Below are 15,725 nucleotides of genomic sequence, written 5' to 3'. Positions count from 1 at the left end.
CACGATCAGAAGGCTAGAGAATACATTTCAAAAACCTGACCTGCACATCCAAACATAGACTGAGTGTGAACAGGTGCTGAACCCAGAGTCGCCAACTCGTATATAGTTAAATAAATAGGGCAGCACACTGCAGCGCCAAAACATGCAAACTTGAAAAAACGAAATTTGAACTGCATTACTGCACTAGAAATATGAACAATGAGAGCTTTTAGCGCACAAAAATGGCCAATTTTATGTGTACCTCGTAGCCACGTTAAGGCATCTCTCTTATACGAGGTCCTACGTTTGACCTACCTCACTGAGAATAAACGTCTCCATCTGAATGGGTACATGTAAAAACCTCTTCTTGGACTCAAATTCTCTCTCTATGTGGAGGGGTATTGGACCTACTATAATTAAAACACCTGAAGCTAGGAGGCAGGGAGTGCACGATCAGAAGGCTAGAGAATACATTTCAAAAACCTGACCTGCACATCCAAACATAGACTGAGTGTGAACAGGTGCTGAACCCAGAGTCGCCAACTCGTATATAGTTAAATAAATAGGGCAGCACACTGCAGCGCCAAAACATGCAAACTTGAAAAAATACCCCTCCACATAGAGAGAGAATTTGAGTCCAAGAAGAGGTTTTTACATGTACCCATTCAGATGGAGACGTTTATTCTCAGTGAGGTAGGTCAAACGTAGGACCTCGTATAAGAGAGATGCCTTAACGTGGCTACGAGGTACACATAAAATTGGCCATTTTTGTGCGCTAAAAGCTCTCATTGTTCATATTTCTAGTGCAGTAATGCAGTTCAAATTTCGTTTTTTCAAGTTTGCATGTTTTAGCGCTGCAGTGTGCTGCCCTATTTATTTAACTATATACGAGTTGGCGACTCTGGGTTCAGCACCTGTTCACACTCAGTCTATGTTTGGATGTGCAGGTCAGGTTTTTGAAATGTATTCTCTAGCCTTCTGATCGTGCACTCCCTGCCTCCTAGCTTCAGGTGTTTTAATTATAGTAGGTCCAATACCCCTCCACATAGAGAGAGAAATTGAGTCCAAGAAGAGGTTTTTACATGTACCCATTCAGATGGAGACGTTTATTCTCAGTGAGGTAGGTCAAACGTAGGACCTCGTATAAGAGAGATGCCTTAACGTGGCTACGAGGTACACATAAAATTGGCCATTTTTGTGCGCTAAAAGCTCTCATTGTTCATATTTCTAGTGCAGTAATGCAGTTCAAATTTCGTTTTTCCAAGTTTGCATGTTTTGGCGCTGCAGTGTGCTGCCCTATTTATTTAACTATATACGAGTTGGCGACTCTGGGTTCAGCACCTGTTCACACTCAGTCTATGTTTGGATGTGCAGGTCAGGTTTTTGAAATGTATTCTCTAGCCTTCTGATCGTGCACTCCCTGCCTCCTAGCTTCAGGTGTTTTAATTATAGTAGGTCCAATACCCCTCCACATAGAGAGAGAATTTGAGTCCAAGAAGAGGTTTTTACATGTACCCATTCAGATGGAGACGTTTATTCTCAGTGAGGTAGGTCAAACGTAGGACCTCGTATAAGAGAAATGCCTTAACGTGGCTACGAGGTACACATAAAATTGGCCATTTTTGTGCGCTAAAAGCTCTCATTGTTCATATTTCTAGTGCAGTAATGCAGTTCAAATTTCGTTTTTTCAAGTTTGCATGTTTTGGCGCTGCAGTGTGCTGCCCTATTTATTTAACCAATATTAGATCTGTCACAGTCCAACACTCGGCATTCCCACCAATCCATCCACCAGATGTAAACAGCAGAGCTGGGATGTGTAGCAGCAGCTGCCAGGTACAGTTTCTATCTGATATTGATGCCTATTCTCTCTAATAAGAGCTGATCTGCAGTACTCTGCAGCAGCCGCTACACATGTTCACCGCAGTTCCGATGAAAGTTTACATATGGTTGTCATTACCAGTTGGTCAGTGAAGGTGCTGGGTGTCGGACCCCCACCAATCTGTAATTGATGACCTGTCCTTGGGTAAAGATTATCACATGACTGGATAGCCCCTTTAACAATGACATTGATATACATGTGCATAAAACCAGCATTTGGATTCAAGGTACCTATTGCAACTCGTATAACTCATCTTTCTGGCAAACCAAAAAGTGCAAGCTACACATAGACTATGGACCACCATACTGACAGCACGCACATTCATTAGACGCTATCGCATTAACGTTTTTGGCTATGACGCTATAGACACTTCTGCTACAACAGTTTACTCGATTATCCACTGCAATGCCTGCACCGATGGCAGCAAGACATTTGGAATAGTTATGATCAAGTTTTAAAGGCAAAGATTGAGAATCGTTTTCATCTTGTGACAAGTAACACACGTATTCATATAATATTAATGTTAAACATCTTCAGCGGATTGTATGTTCTAGTCGCGTTGTCTGACAGATATAAGGCTTTTATAAACCAATGATGTGTGCAAAACCTGTACGGATACTATAATGTTAGGACAGGGCTCTCCCAAGTAACCCCCAGTAAAGGCTGTGTGCTTCACTTGCATTGCTCATGATCTGTAAAGTCATCCATTTCCATATCCGAGTCAAAGAGCGAATGTCCTGTAAAGTCAGTATCTGGTGTCTGAGAAATGCTGTTTTCTGTCCCCTCATCATCAAAAGTCCCTGTCCTTGAGTAAAAGCTGAAGTCTTGCAGGGGAGTATGTGTCTTGCTGTCTTCACCGCTGTCATCGGTTTCATATAGTGAGTTGTCATTGTCATCGTGCCACTCCGGCCAGAATTTCCTTCTTATTCTTTCACAGTACATGGCCAGATTGATGAGTTCCCCTATAGGAGAGAATAATACCATAAGAGTGTGTCAACAGATCTGTGCCAAGGTTGTATACAGTCTGTACCTATCCAGTGTCAGACAACATCAATGGGCCCAATTATTTGTCACGCTTCTTTTTATTGTCTTGTGGTATTTCTGGAACCACATGTTTTATGAATTTTGTGCAAAGTAAAAAAAAGGGAGGAAGGACGGAAGGAAGGAAGAATAAGGAAGGAAGAAGAATAAGGAAGGAGGGAAGGAAGAAAGAATAAGGAAGGAAGGAAGGAAGAATAAGGAAGGAAGGAGGGAAGGAAGGAAGAATAAGGAAGGAAGAAAGAATAAGGAAGGAAGAACAAGGAAGGAAGAAAGAATAAGGAAGGAAGGAAGAAGGAAGGAAGAATAAGGAAGGAAGGAAGAAAGAATAAGGAAGGATGGAAGAATAAGGAAGGAAGAAGAATAAGGAAGGAAGGAAGGAAGAATAAGGAAGGAAGAAAGAATAAGGAAGGAAGGAAGAATAAGGAAGGAAGGAAGAACAAGGAAGGAAGAACAAGGAAGGAAGAAAGAATAAGGAAGGAAGGAAGAATAAGGAAGGAAGGAAGGAAGAATAAGGAGGGAAGGAAGAATAAGGAAGGAAGAAAGAATAAGGAAGGAAGGAAGAATAAGGAAGGAAGAAGAATAAGGAGGGAAGGAAGGAAGAATAAGGAAGGAAGAAAGAATAAGGAAGGAAGGAAGGAGGGAAGGAAGGAAGAATAAGGAAGGAAGGACGAATAAGGAAGGAAGAAGAATAAGGAAGGAAGAAAGAATAAGGAAGGAAGAAAGAATAAGGAAGGAAGGAAGAATAAGGAAGGAAGAAAGAATAAGGAAGGAAGGAAGAATAAGGAAGGAAGAAGAATAAGGAAGGAAGGAAGGAAGAATAAGGAAGAGAGAATAAGGAAGGAAGAAAGAATAAGGAAGGAAGGAAGAGGAATAAGGAAGGAAGAAAGAATAAGGAAGGAAGGAAGAATAAGGAAGGAAGAAGAATAAGGAAGGAGGGAAGGAAGAATAAGGAAGGAAGAAGAATAAGGAAGGAAGGAGGGAAGGAAGGAAGAATAAGGAAGGAAGAAAGAATAAGGAAGGAAGGAAGAATAAGGAAGGAAGAAAGAATAAGGAAGGAAGGAAGGAAGAATAAGGAAGGAAGAAAGAATAAGGAAGGAAGGAAGAATAAGGAAGGAAGAAAGAAGAAGGAAGGAAGGAAGAATAAGGAAAGAAGGAGGGAAGGAAGGAAGAATAAGGAAGGAAGGAAGAATAAGGAAGGAAGGAAGAATAAGGAAGGAAGGAAGAATAAGGAAGGAAGAAAGAATAAGGAAGAAAGAAGAATAAGGAAGGAAGAAGAATAAGGAAGAAAGGAGGGAAGGAAGAATAAGGAAGGAAGGAAGAAGAATAAGGAAGGAAGGAGGGAAGGAAGAATAAGGAAGGAAGAAAGAATAAGGAAGCAAGAAAGAATAAGGAAGGAAGAATAAGGAAGGAAGAATAAGGAAGGAAGGAAGAATAAGGAAGGAAGAGGAATAAGGAAGGAGGGAAGGAAGAAAGAATAAGGAAGGAAGGAAGAATAAGGAAGGAAGGAAGGAAGAATAAGGAAGGAAGAAGAATAAGGAAGGAAGAAAGAATAAGGACGGAAGAAAGAATAAGGAAGGAAGGAAGAATAAGGAAGGAAGAAAGAATAAGGAAGGAAGAAAGAATAAGGATGGAAGAATAAGGAAGGAAGGAAGGGAGAATAAGGCAGGAAGGAAGAATAAGGAAGGAAGGAAGAATAAGGCAGGAAGGAAGGAAGAATAAAGCAGGAAGGAAGGAAGAAGGAAGGAAGGATGAATAAGGCAGGCAGCACTCAAAAATGGGAATCTGTCAAAAGTCCCATGAAACTTTTAATAATCAAAAAAAAATGGGAATCTGTCAAAAGTCCCGTGAAACTTTTAATAATCAAAAGGTGTAACAGATAACGTTTCGGCTCTATGCAGCACTTCTCAAGCTGAAAGAGAAGAGGCTCTGTAGAGCCGAAACATTACCTGTTCCACATACGGATTATTAAAAATTTCACTGGACTTTTGATAGATTCCCATTTTTGAGTGTCGCCTGCCTTATTTTTATATTATCTGCTTTTTGGACTGCAACCAAAGGGTTGGCATCTATCCTTAATTTTGAGGCTGGTTCTGTGTCCAGACTAGAATAGCCGATTAATAATGGAGTCTCATTAGAGAAAATGGTTCTTGGTGTGGCGTTGCCAAGAAGCCGTCATTTTATTGTCCCTGAATACTGGATACTGTCGTCATTACCAATTATATCTCCTCCTCTGAAATTGACCTTTCAGGGATACAAACTATATACAGTTAAAGTTGTTGCCCAGGCCCCACACCCCCTACTATTAAAAGAATGTATATCTTTTGCTGTGTATTGTAATGTAGTAGTATGCCGATACGCTAACTGACCATAAGTTAATTTCACAAATGGTGTTGTATTTTTATAATTGGACACTAGATGGCAGTATGCCATCATAAAATCAAATAGAAAATACAATGAGAAGCAGTTTACCAGCCTTAACCCCTTGTTCGATACATTATACATATTATACTGTATGTAAAACAAAAGATCGAAATGTAGTAAAAATAATGGCAGCGCTCCAAAATCTAGGTACAAAAAAGTGTAGATGCCTTTATTCTACAGTACAAATAAAGGGAAAAGAAAAAACAGTGAAGAATCTGCACTGCTGGTTAAAAAAAGGAAAATCCAAATTCACATTGGCATATATTAAAACGGTTTTTATTCAGTCTACGTGTTTCTAGGTACCTTCTTCCTCGGGACAAAAAAAATCTTATGACAACTAACAACTAACAGGATGCTGCTATATAATGTATATACTGGTGAGTTGTTGTTGTTTTTTTTTAAAGTCACATAATGTCAAAGTTTATCACATGCATTTCAAAATTGCAAATGGTTATATTTATTGAGGACAAGGATGAGACCCTGAGACTTGCACCTGCCAGTATTATGGTGCTGCTTCAAAGAAACGTTTTCTAGACAGAAACTGTTTTCTTTTTAGATCAAAGGGGTTTTCACACAAAGTTTATTTTAAAATTGTTTTTAATCTATAGATCTTGGAATAATAATAATAATTTCCACAATTGGATGTGTATAAATAAAATATTCCTGTGCTGAGATAATCTTATAAATGTGCCCCTGCTGTGTACTGTGTAATGGCTGTGTCTGAATGACTGAATGAATGAACAATTTTCAATGGCACGGGATCTCCCTCATTTTTGATAACGAGCCAAGCTAAAGCAGACAGCTGGGGGCTGGGAAGACCCATGGATATTGGCCCTCCCCAGCCTAAAAAATAGCAACCCGCAGCCGCCCCAGAAAAGGTGCATCCATTTGATGCGTCATTTCTGGTGCTTTGCCCAGCTCTTCCCACTTGCCCGGGTGTGTTGGCAAGCAGAGTAAGATTTTGGTGTTGATGTCAGTTTTGTATTGTCAGCTACCATCAAACCCAGGGGTTAGTAATGGAGAGACGTCTATCAGGCACTCCCATTCCTAAGCCTGCAAACAAAAGTAAGAAAGACACACACAGAGAAAAGTCCTTTAATTGAACAAAACACTCCCAAATCAGTCCCCTCTTTTTCCAATTCATTAACATAAAAATAAAAAATAAAAGTAATCCTCACCTGTCTGCCGATAATCCATAATGCTGATGTCCCACGATGAACACCAACTCTGCTACATCTGGTTGCATTGCTGAGTGATGACATCAGTAATGTGACCGCTCAGCCCGGCAGAAAGATGACACTGAGCTGAATGTGAGAACGCGGCTGCGTGTGACAGCTGGTAACCTTAGGCTAGGTTCCCATTGCGTTAATGGGAACGCGCTAACGGACAGCGTTGCACGGCGAAATTAACGCCGTTCAACGCGTCCGTTAGCGCGCCCATTCACGGCAATGGGAATGCGCAGCACTAGCGCGTGCCATGTTCGGCACGCACTAGCGACGCGCCGGTGTTTTCTGGCGCGCCGCGGACGCTGCTTGCAGCGTCCGAGGCGCGCCCGCGGTCCATTCCCCGCTCTCGCAGATCGGGGATCTGCGAGAGCGGGGACGTTACCGCGACCCCGGGACGCGGCCCCGTTAAAAACATTGCGTTAGTGCAATCCGTTTAGCGCTAGCGCTAGTGGATTGTGCTAACGCAATGTGACCCTAGCCTTAATGACGTCACTGCCGGTCACACGCAGCCGCATAATGTCACCGCTGAGCAATCAGATGCAGCATAGTTGTGGCTCATCGTGGGCCATCAACAATATGGATTATACATCCATAATCACATAATTACACATCTCAACGTTTGGGAGAAGTTGTGTAATAAATTTTGGCATCTACCTTCACCTATTAACCCTTATATAACTGACAAATTTGCAGTAAAACAAAAATTTTAATTTTACCACTAAAATTTTATATTTCCACTATGGATTCAAAATACTCACTACACTCCCAGATGAAATCCTTAAGCAGTGAACTTTCCAATATGGAACCTCCTGGAAGGGTTTCTGCTGTTCTGGCACCTCAGGGGCTCGGCTAACAGAGCCCACAATCTGCATTCTAAATGCCATGCAGCACTCCTTTCCATCCGATCCCTGCCATGTGCTTAGACAGTAGTGTACAACCACATATGGGGCTGTACGCTGAAATGTCTGGATGGGCGCATACCGTGGATGTAGCAAGTCATTCATGTCACATGTTCGGGTAACATCTGATTACACTTTACACACTTGGCATATGCTTATATTTGCAATCTTACTTATTTTTTTTGCAAGCTGCCTCCCTACATAGGGATTATTCTTGGACATAGTATTTTACTATTTTTCATTAGCACTTGCACTTTAGCACACATATTATTATTATTATTATTATTATTAATTTATATAGCACCATTAATTCCATGGTGCTGTACATGAGAATTGTACATATTGCTATCACATGTGCAAATAATGTTATGCCTTTGGAATTTAATTATATGAGATCTTGTCATTTATTGGAAATTATATTCTTGAGATATGAGCTAATATTTTGCTCTGCAAAAATTAAGAGACCACTGCAAAATGTTCGGTTTGTCTGATTTTTCTCTTTATAGGTATATTTTTGAGTAAAATGTAAATTGTTCATTTATTTTATAAACCTCTGACAACATGTCTCCGAAGTTCCAAGCAATAAATTTAGTATTTTTTTTTCTGACAAAGATAAATGGTCAAAATTGAAAAAACAGTGCTTTCAGACATCAAATAATACAAAGAAAACAAGTTAATAACCATTTAGAAACAGCAATACTAATGTTTTAACTCAGGAAGAGTTCAGAAATCAATATTTAGTGGAATAACCATGATTTTAATCACAGCTTTCAAGCGTCTTGGCATGCTTTACACTAGTCTTTCACACTGCTTCTGGCGCAGAAATGTAAGCAGTTCTTCTTTGTTTGATGGCTTGTGACTATCCATCTTCCTCTTGATTACATTCCAGAGGTTTTCAATGGGGTTCAGGTCTGGAGATTGGGCTACCCATGGCAGGGTTTTGATGTGGTGGTCTCTTAATTTTTGCCAGAGCTGTATAGACTATATAGAGGGGGGGCTGTAATGGGCGCAGCTTGATGGAAGCCCCCACATGACTGCGTGGCCAAGAAGGGGTTTGGGAGTTGGTTTGAATAAAAACAGGGGTCGTATGGGGATTGGTGGGAATTTTGAGTAGGGGGTGTTGTCAGGGGAGGAAGGAGGCGGGGGCCGGGAAAAGTGCGGGAAGGATCACTTGGGCGGTGATTCAAGAGGAGAGAAGACATGTACAGCTACTCACCATGGCCTCCGTAGACAGCCTCGTGGAGCAGCTGCGCAGGGAATCCAGGTCCAGGAGCGATGGATGGCTGGAGGAGCAGCTCACCAGGCTGCTGGGCGACTGCGGGAGCCGGGGCAGCAGGACCAGGAGGACACAGCCCCCAGAAAGGTTGTCCCCCAAAATTGCACCGTGCGGCAGGCGCAGGCCGCGGAGCCCCTCCGGGGACCCTGCGGGGGCTTTGGGACGCGGCGCGACCATCCCGCCCGCTCCCCCCTCCGGCAGGAATCCACCCGGCGGCTCTGCCGGCGCGAGTCGGCAGCGTGGAGTGGGGAACAGTCAGGCGCGGCCCGAGGCCAGGGCCGCACCGGAAGTGCGGCCTAGTCCGGGATCGAGCGGTAGTGCGGCGCCCTCTAGCGGCGCCAGGAGCAGCCGGACCACAGCTCGTACAGCGGCGGCAGCAGCGATGGTAAGAGACAGGAGTCCAGCGACGCCAGCGGGGATGGCCGCACCGGAAGTGCGGCCTAGTCCGGGTTCGAGTGGAAGTGCGGCGCCCTCTAGCGGCGCCAGGAACAGCCGTACCACAGCGCGGACAGCGGCGGCAGCAGCGACAGGAGGAGCCAGGAGTCCAGCAACGCCAGCGGTGATGGGGAGGTCCAGAGCAGCGGTTGCAGCGGCGGGCTCACCTTCCCCAGGTGGGCCTGGCAGAGGCACCGGACGACAGAGCAGGGCAACGGGCAGGCTGGCATCGGCGGTTCAGCTGGGCCCGGGACGCGGTGGTCGTGGGGCGGGTGCCGGTCGGTCAAGTATGCCAGGAGGCCGAAGTGGACTACAAACGGCCGCCAGGTCAAGATCCGCCAGGAGGTCCAGCGACAGGAGTGTTTCGCCAGTCTCGGTCCCCCCTGGTGATGTGGAGGCCAGGGGCGCGGGCCTGGGGCACCTCAGCGGCAGCGACGACCCCAGATCTGGGAGCGAGCATCCAGATCATGGCGAGCAGCGGGATTCCGGAGACACGGCTGGTGGGGACACAGCACCTGCGCAGCCTCGTGAGTATATGTCTATTCCTATTTCGGTGCCGGGTTCGGCAGGGTTAGTGGAGGGGGTAGGGGAGGCCGGTTCAGGTTTTCCTGGCGTTAGAGAGCTCTTGGCGGGTATGTCGCACATTTTGAGGAGATTGGATGCGGTGGCAGCAAGCAGTGTGGGAGGGTCACCCACTGGGGCTTGGTTGGTAGATTCTGGTAACGCAGCCAGGGGAGGGGTCCCTGGCGTTTTAGAGGGGTCTGGGGCTGCTGCGTCGGCTCAGGCAGCTGGGGTGTCAGTGTCGGTTCAAACGGAGACGGGTAAGAAGGATGAGGTAAAGCTGGACGATCGGGCGAAAGGGGAAGTTTATGTGTGCTTTGAGGGTCCCCTCGGTGCCCATCTAAAGAAGGAGGTGAAGGAGAAGATTTGGAAGGATGAATTTGTGGAGATTTTCTCCCTCCTCCCTTTGGAAAAATTTAATTTGGACAAAGGGAAGAAGGATGATAGCAAAAAGGAGGAGGAAGAAAAAAGGCATTGGGGCTTGATTCCGCAAACGTTTGTAAATTGGCAGCAGGCTTTTGCTATCTTGGCCAGTGTGATAGGAGAAAAATTCCCGGAGAATTGCTCGGGTCTTTTCTGTTATTTTGATTCTATTGGGGAGGCACATCGTACGTATGGAGGCCAGGCTTAGCTGCGGTACGATGAACAATTTAGGCAGCGGAAGGCGGTGAGGCCCGAGATAAAATGGGATCAAAAGGATATTGGGTTGTGGCTGAAGGTGATGGCCCCTGTGAGGTACGGGCAGTCCTTTCAAGGGGGCGGGGGGGTAGTAGTCAGCAGTCAGGACAAGGGGGAGGAGGAGGACAGGGGTCACAGGGGGCAAAAGAAAAAACGGGCACGTGCTGGCAGTTCAATGACGGCCAATGCAAGTATGGCAATACCTGTAGGTTCAAGCACCTATGCTCCCATTGTAGCGGAGCCTCACACGGGGCTTCAAAATGTTTCAGAAAAGCAAGGGGCAAGCCGGGGGTGGGTAGCGGTCATGGGGGTGATGCCGGTGAGGCTTCAATAGATGGCCCCTTATCTAAGTAGATACCCGGACCGGTCGAAGGCGGTGATTATCAGGGACGGTTTTGCTGAAGGTTTTAGGATTCCTTGCCCGAATCATGTGGTCCCTTTTTCTACAAAAAATCTTAGGTCAGCAAGTTTGCATGCGGATGTTGTTTCAAGTAAGTTAGCAAAAGAGGTGGAGTTAGGGAGAATGGCGGGCCCGTTTGGTTCGTTGCCTATGGAAGGGGTGATCGTTTCTCCGTTGGGGGTGGTGCCCAAGAAGGCGCCGAATAAGTTTTGTCTAATCCAGCATCTGTCGTACCCAAAAGGTTGTTCTGTGAACGATGGCATTGCGGAGGAATTATGCTCGGTTGTGTACACGTCGTTCGACGCTGCAGTGGAATGGGTTCGTATGTACGGAGCGGGGGCCTTGATGGCAAAGACAGACATCGAGTCTGCCTTTCGGCTTCTGACGGTGCATCCGGAGAGCATTCCGTTGCTAGGTTGCTTTTGGAATGGAGGTTTTTATTTGGATAGGTGTTTGCCGATGGGCTGTTCGATTTCTTGCTCGTTGTTTGAAACCTTCAGTACCTTTCTGGAATGGGTGGTTAGAGACGTTTCTGATGTTCCTTCGGTCATTCATTACTTGGATGATTTTTTGTTTGTGGGTCCCCCAGACTCTGCGGTGTGCGGCAATTTATTGGCCACTATGGAATGGGTGGCCGGGCATTTTGGGGTCCCTTTGGCGCAGGAGAAGACAGAGGGCCCATGTACGGTTTTAAGTTTTCTCGGGATTCTTATTGATTCTAGTAAGATGGAGTGCAGATTGCCCGATGACAATTTGTTGTTGCTGAAGCAGGAGGTATCCAGAATCGGAAAGTTGAGAAAAGTGACTTTGAAGGAGTTGCAGTCGTTGCTAGGTCGCCTGAATTTTGCGTGCCGTATCATGCCCATGGGCCGGATTTTTTGCCGAAGGTTGTCCAGGGCTACGGTGGGTGTCCGTGCAGCTCATCATTTCATACGCCTGAGCAGGGAGCACAGGGATGATCTGTTGGTTTGGCAGCGTTTCTTGGAGAATTATAATGGCAGGGCATTGATTCAGCAGGAGGATTTGAATGCCTTCGATTGTGAAATTTATACGGACGCAGCAGGGGAGCCGGTTATGGGGCCTACTGCGGAGGTAAATGGAGTGTCGGAGTGTGGCCGGAAGAGTGGCGGCAAAACGGGCTTACCAAAAATTTGGCATTGTTGGAGTTGTTCCCAATTGTGGTGGCAGCGTTTATTTGGGGCGACATTTTTAAGGATCGCCGGGTACGCTTTCATTGCGATAACTTGAGTGTCGTGTCAGTTATCAACAGTTTATCTTCTTCTTCTCCCCCCGTAATCAGGTTGGTTAGGGAATTGGTGTTGAGGTGTTTGGAATTGAATTCGTGGATTTCGGCGGTGCATGTTCCAGGTGTCCAAAACACTATAGCCGATGCTTTATCTCGTTTGCAGTGGGATCGATTCCGGGAACTGGCGCCAGATTCGGAACCTACAGGAGCGGGATGTCCTTCGCATATGTGGCAGATTGTTGCGGACGGGGAGGTCGTTTGATACAGGCCTCATTGTCGAGCCGGACGTGGTCGGATTATGAAGCGGCATGGGAGATATGGGAAGGTTAGTTGGTCCAATGCGGCCCGGTTGAGTCTGACGGCGATAGGACTATGGCTTTGCTGGCATTGATGGGTAAGGCGGCTGAATGGGGATGGTCTGTGTCAAGGTTAAATAAAGTTATTGCGGGTCTGGCCTTTGGTTTTCGTTTGCAAGGTTATGCGGACGTGACAAAAGATTTTTTAATAAGACAGGCGTTGAAGGGTTTCAGGAAAGGCAATGTGTCTTTTGATAAACGCAGGCCGATTTCTTTTGGGATGCTGGAACGGCTCGGGGAGGCTTTGGGCGGTATTTGTAGTTCTCAGTTCGAGGTTTTATTGTTTCGGTTAGCTTTTTCTCTAGCGTTTTTTGGGGCTTTGCGCTTGGGGGAGTTGGTTTCCCCGAATAAAGATAAGGCGGGTGGTCTGTTAGCGGAAGATGTTGACTTTTGGGCAGGGGGCATAGTTTTTTGGATCAGGCGTTCTAAGACTGATCAGCTCGGTAAGGGTAGGCGAGTGGTGCTGGGAAGAGTTGGAGGTTGCGGGATGTGCCCGCAGCACTGTTTTGAGTCTTATTGGCGTCTGTGGCCGCTGAGGGCAGGCCCTTTGTTACGACACCAGAACGGGGAATTCTTGTCACGCTTCCAATTTACGGCTCTATTGAAGAGGGGTTTGGGATCGCTGGGTGTTGACCCGAGGAATTTCGGGTCGCACTCGTTTAGAATTGGTGCTGCGTCCGAGGCTGATGATCTGGGCTTGGGCGCGGATGTGATTAAGAGAATAGGCAGATGGAGCTCGAATCGTTATCTGTCTTATGTTAAGCATTAAGTCTGGGGGTGATGGTGGCGAGATATGTATGGTGTTAATCATTGTTATATTTTTTCAGGTCGATCCTCCCTCCTGGCCTGGATTATCGGACATTCATTTGTTCACTGGGGTGCGCTTCGGGCGGATGACAGGCCAAATGGTAGGCAATTAGGCTTTGCACGGGATTCGGTGGTTATTAGATGGTTGGGCTTTCGGGGTATGTTATGGCGGAGGTTGTTGGTGGAAGTTTCCAATGCCGCCAAGCTTGATCGCCCCCCGGACATTTTGGTGGTTCACCTTGGAGGAAATGATTTCGGTATGAGGCCAATGAGGGAGTTGATTAGAGACATACGTTTTGATTTTCTAAGGTTGTGGGTTTCTTTTCCTGGTGTTCTGACGGTTTGGTCGGACATTGTGCCACGGCGTAAGTGGCGGGATGCACGTTCCCATAAAGGGATTAATAGAGCCCGGGTGAAATTGAATAGGGCGGTGGCGGGTTTTGTGTCTCGGAACGGGGGTATTGCCGTGAGACATTTGGAGCTGGAGGCTGGGGTTGGCAATTATTGGAGGGATGATGGAGTGCACCTTAATGATGTTGGTATGGACTTATGGGCGCTCGGGCTACAGGAAGGAGTTGAAAGAGCTTTGGTGGTGGTGGGGCACTCACGAGCCTGAGGTGGTCAGGGCTGTTCGTGTGTGGCGGGGGGTGGGGTTCTTGGAGGTGGTAGTGACGTTTTACGGGGTTTGATCTGGCTTTTGTTTACGGGCTCTGGACGGGGAGTTTACCTCGGGAGCTTTGGGGTTTTGGTTTGCCCGAAATGGGTTACATGGTGCCCTTGAGCTGGTGGTTACGGCTGAGGGTAAAGAAGTGTTTGGTTTTTCAAGTTTTGGTGGTGGCTTTATGCCTATTTTTGAGCCAGATTTATAACCCCAAGAACCCTCCCCTCAAGGTTTTTTACATATGGTATATATGTTGTTATTCATGTTATTGTTTGTTTTAATAAAATGGCCGCTGTGGCCAAATTATCCAAAGAAATTTATGTGTTGTGTGTTAATTTAATGTCGAACAGGAGGAGGGGTGAATGATGTACTGGGTACGGGGGGATTTAGGAGGATGGGGTACGGAGAAGACCCAGTTTTGGCGATACGCGGTCAGAGACATTTTGCAATTACAGTATCTACCCCAGATGGAAACCAATATACCGTTTTGCTTACTGTATTTGTATTTGCACTTTAATATTTCTATTTTTTTCTTGCACTATCTAGAATTATTTTATATACTACTTTCATGATATGTGCCGTTTGAAATTTCTTTGCATGTCCATTGATGACAATAATGAAATGTAATTTGTTAATATTAATATGACCACATCTCAGTTTGTTCTCTCTGTGATCCTTATTTAATTTTTACTGAGGGTCTTTCATTATATCTCATCCAACACACATATGTACATAATCTTCTAAGATATATGCTATTATTTATCTTTAATGTTAATAACCTCTACATGTAGGTGTATATGTATGTATGTATACGTTTGTCCTCTGAAATCCCATTTTAATCATTGGTATTAAATAAATAAATATATGTATATGGGAGATAATGGTTACATATTGTAACATTTGTCCATAATCACAGAATGTAACACTGCAGTTGACATATTTTACTTCGCTCTTGAATTTACCTTTTATTAGTCTTTCTGGTCTTGTTCCCGGTAACGTCCACATTGCCTGAGCCAAATGTCCAAAAACAGTAGCATCTAAGCTTGAAAATTTTGGTCCCATGAGGTACTTTTTATCACCTAGAGAAAATCAAGTATTTCTTTAAGAATTTGTCTTTAAATGGAAACTCATAGCTGATTTAGCCTTGAACCACGAGCTAGCATGAATTAAAGTCTCCATCATTTCAATAAGGTATGTTTCTGGTTTATCATAGAAAAGCCTCCTGAGGACCTCAAGTCTCAGATGACTAGTCCAAGAGGCTGGTCCCCGCCCCACTCTCCTACACAAATGTCTCGCAATACACACATAAAGAGACCAGTTACTCAAGGGGAGCATGGCAGGAGGAAGATGCTTAGGACAAGCCACCATGGTCTGCCTTTTAATATATGTGTGACTCTAGTCACTACTCAGGGACATGCCATGAAGCAGGGTAGTCAAATGTTCCGGGGTCAGATACCAAGAGAGCAAGTTGCAAACTAAAGGGGAAAGACAAAGGTGTAGTCAGGTCACGGTCAGAGGTCAGAATACTAGGGAGATAGTGGATCAGAGCAAAAGGGCTAGGCAAACGTATGATCAGATGAAAGGTCCAATGGTTAAGAAGTAAAAGATCAACAAAGAGAGCACAAGAATAGAAGGCAAACATACACCACCTGGCAAATGGTACGATTGGCAGTGATGTGGAAATTCAAAAACTGAAAAGTGGGGTGTGCCATATTATTCGGATCCACTAACTTAATACTTTGTTGCGCCACCTTTTGCTGCGATTACAGCTGCAAGTCGCTTGGGGTATGTCTCTATCAGTTTTGTACATCGAGAGACTGAAATTCTCGCCCATTCTTCCTTGGTAAATAGCTTGAGCTC

At 45.3% G+C, this 15,725-nt stretch overlaps 1 protein-coding gene across 1 annotated transcript in view; it reads right to left on the bottom strand.

Moving 5' to 3' along the window:
- Window positions 1-1,443: 1,443 nt before the first annotated feature.
- The window catches only part of FAXC (failed axon connections homolog, metaxin like GST domain containing), a 67,160-nt gene continuing 52,878 nt past the window's right edge, over window positions 1,444-15,725 (bottom strand). Inside the window, exons 5-6 of the mRNA XM_069726328.1 lie at window positions 14,828-14,944; window positions 1,444-2,820 (exon numbers count right to left, since the gene is read on the bottom strand). Of these exons, the coding sequence (XP_069582429.1) occupies window positions 2,531-2,820; window positions 14,828-14,944 (407 nt within the window). The 3' untranslated portion in view covers window positions 1,444-2,530. The remainder of the gene's footprint in view (window positions 2,821-14,827; window positions 14,945-15,725) is intronic.

Source organism: Ranitomeya imitator, chromosome 5, assembly GCF_032444005.1.
Source record: "Ranitomeya imitator isolate aRanImi1 chromosome 5, aRanImi1.pri, whole genome shotgun sequence".
NCBI classification, from domain to species: Eukaryota; Metazoa; Chordata; class Amphibia; order Anura; family Dendrobatidae; genus Ranitomeya; species Ranitomeya imitator.
This window is presented reverse-complemented; position numbering and strand designations above follow the sequence as displayed.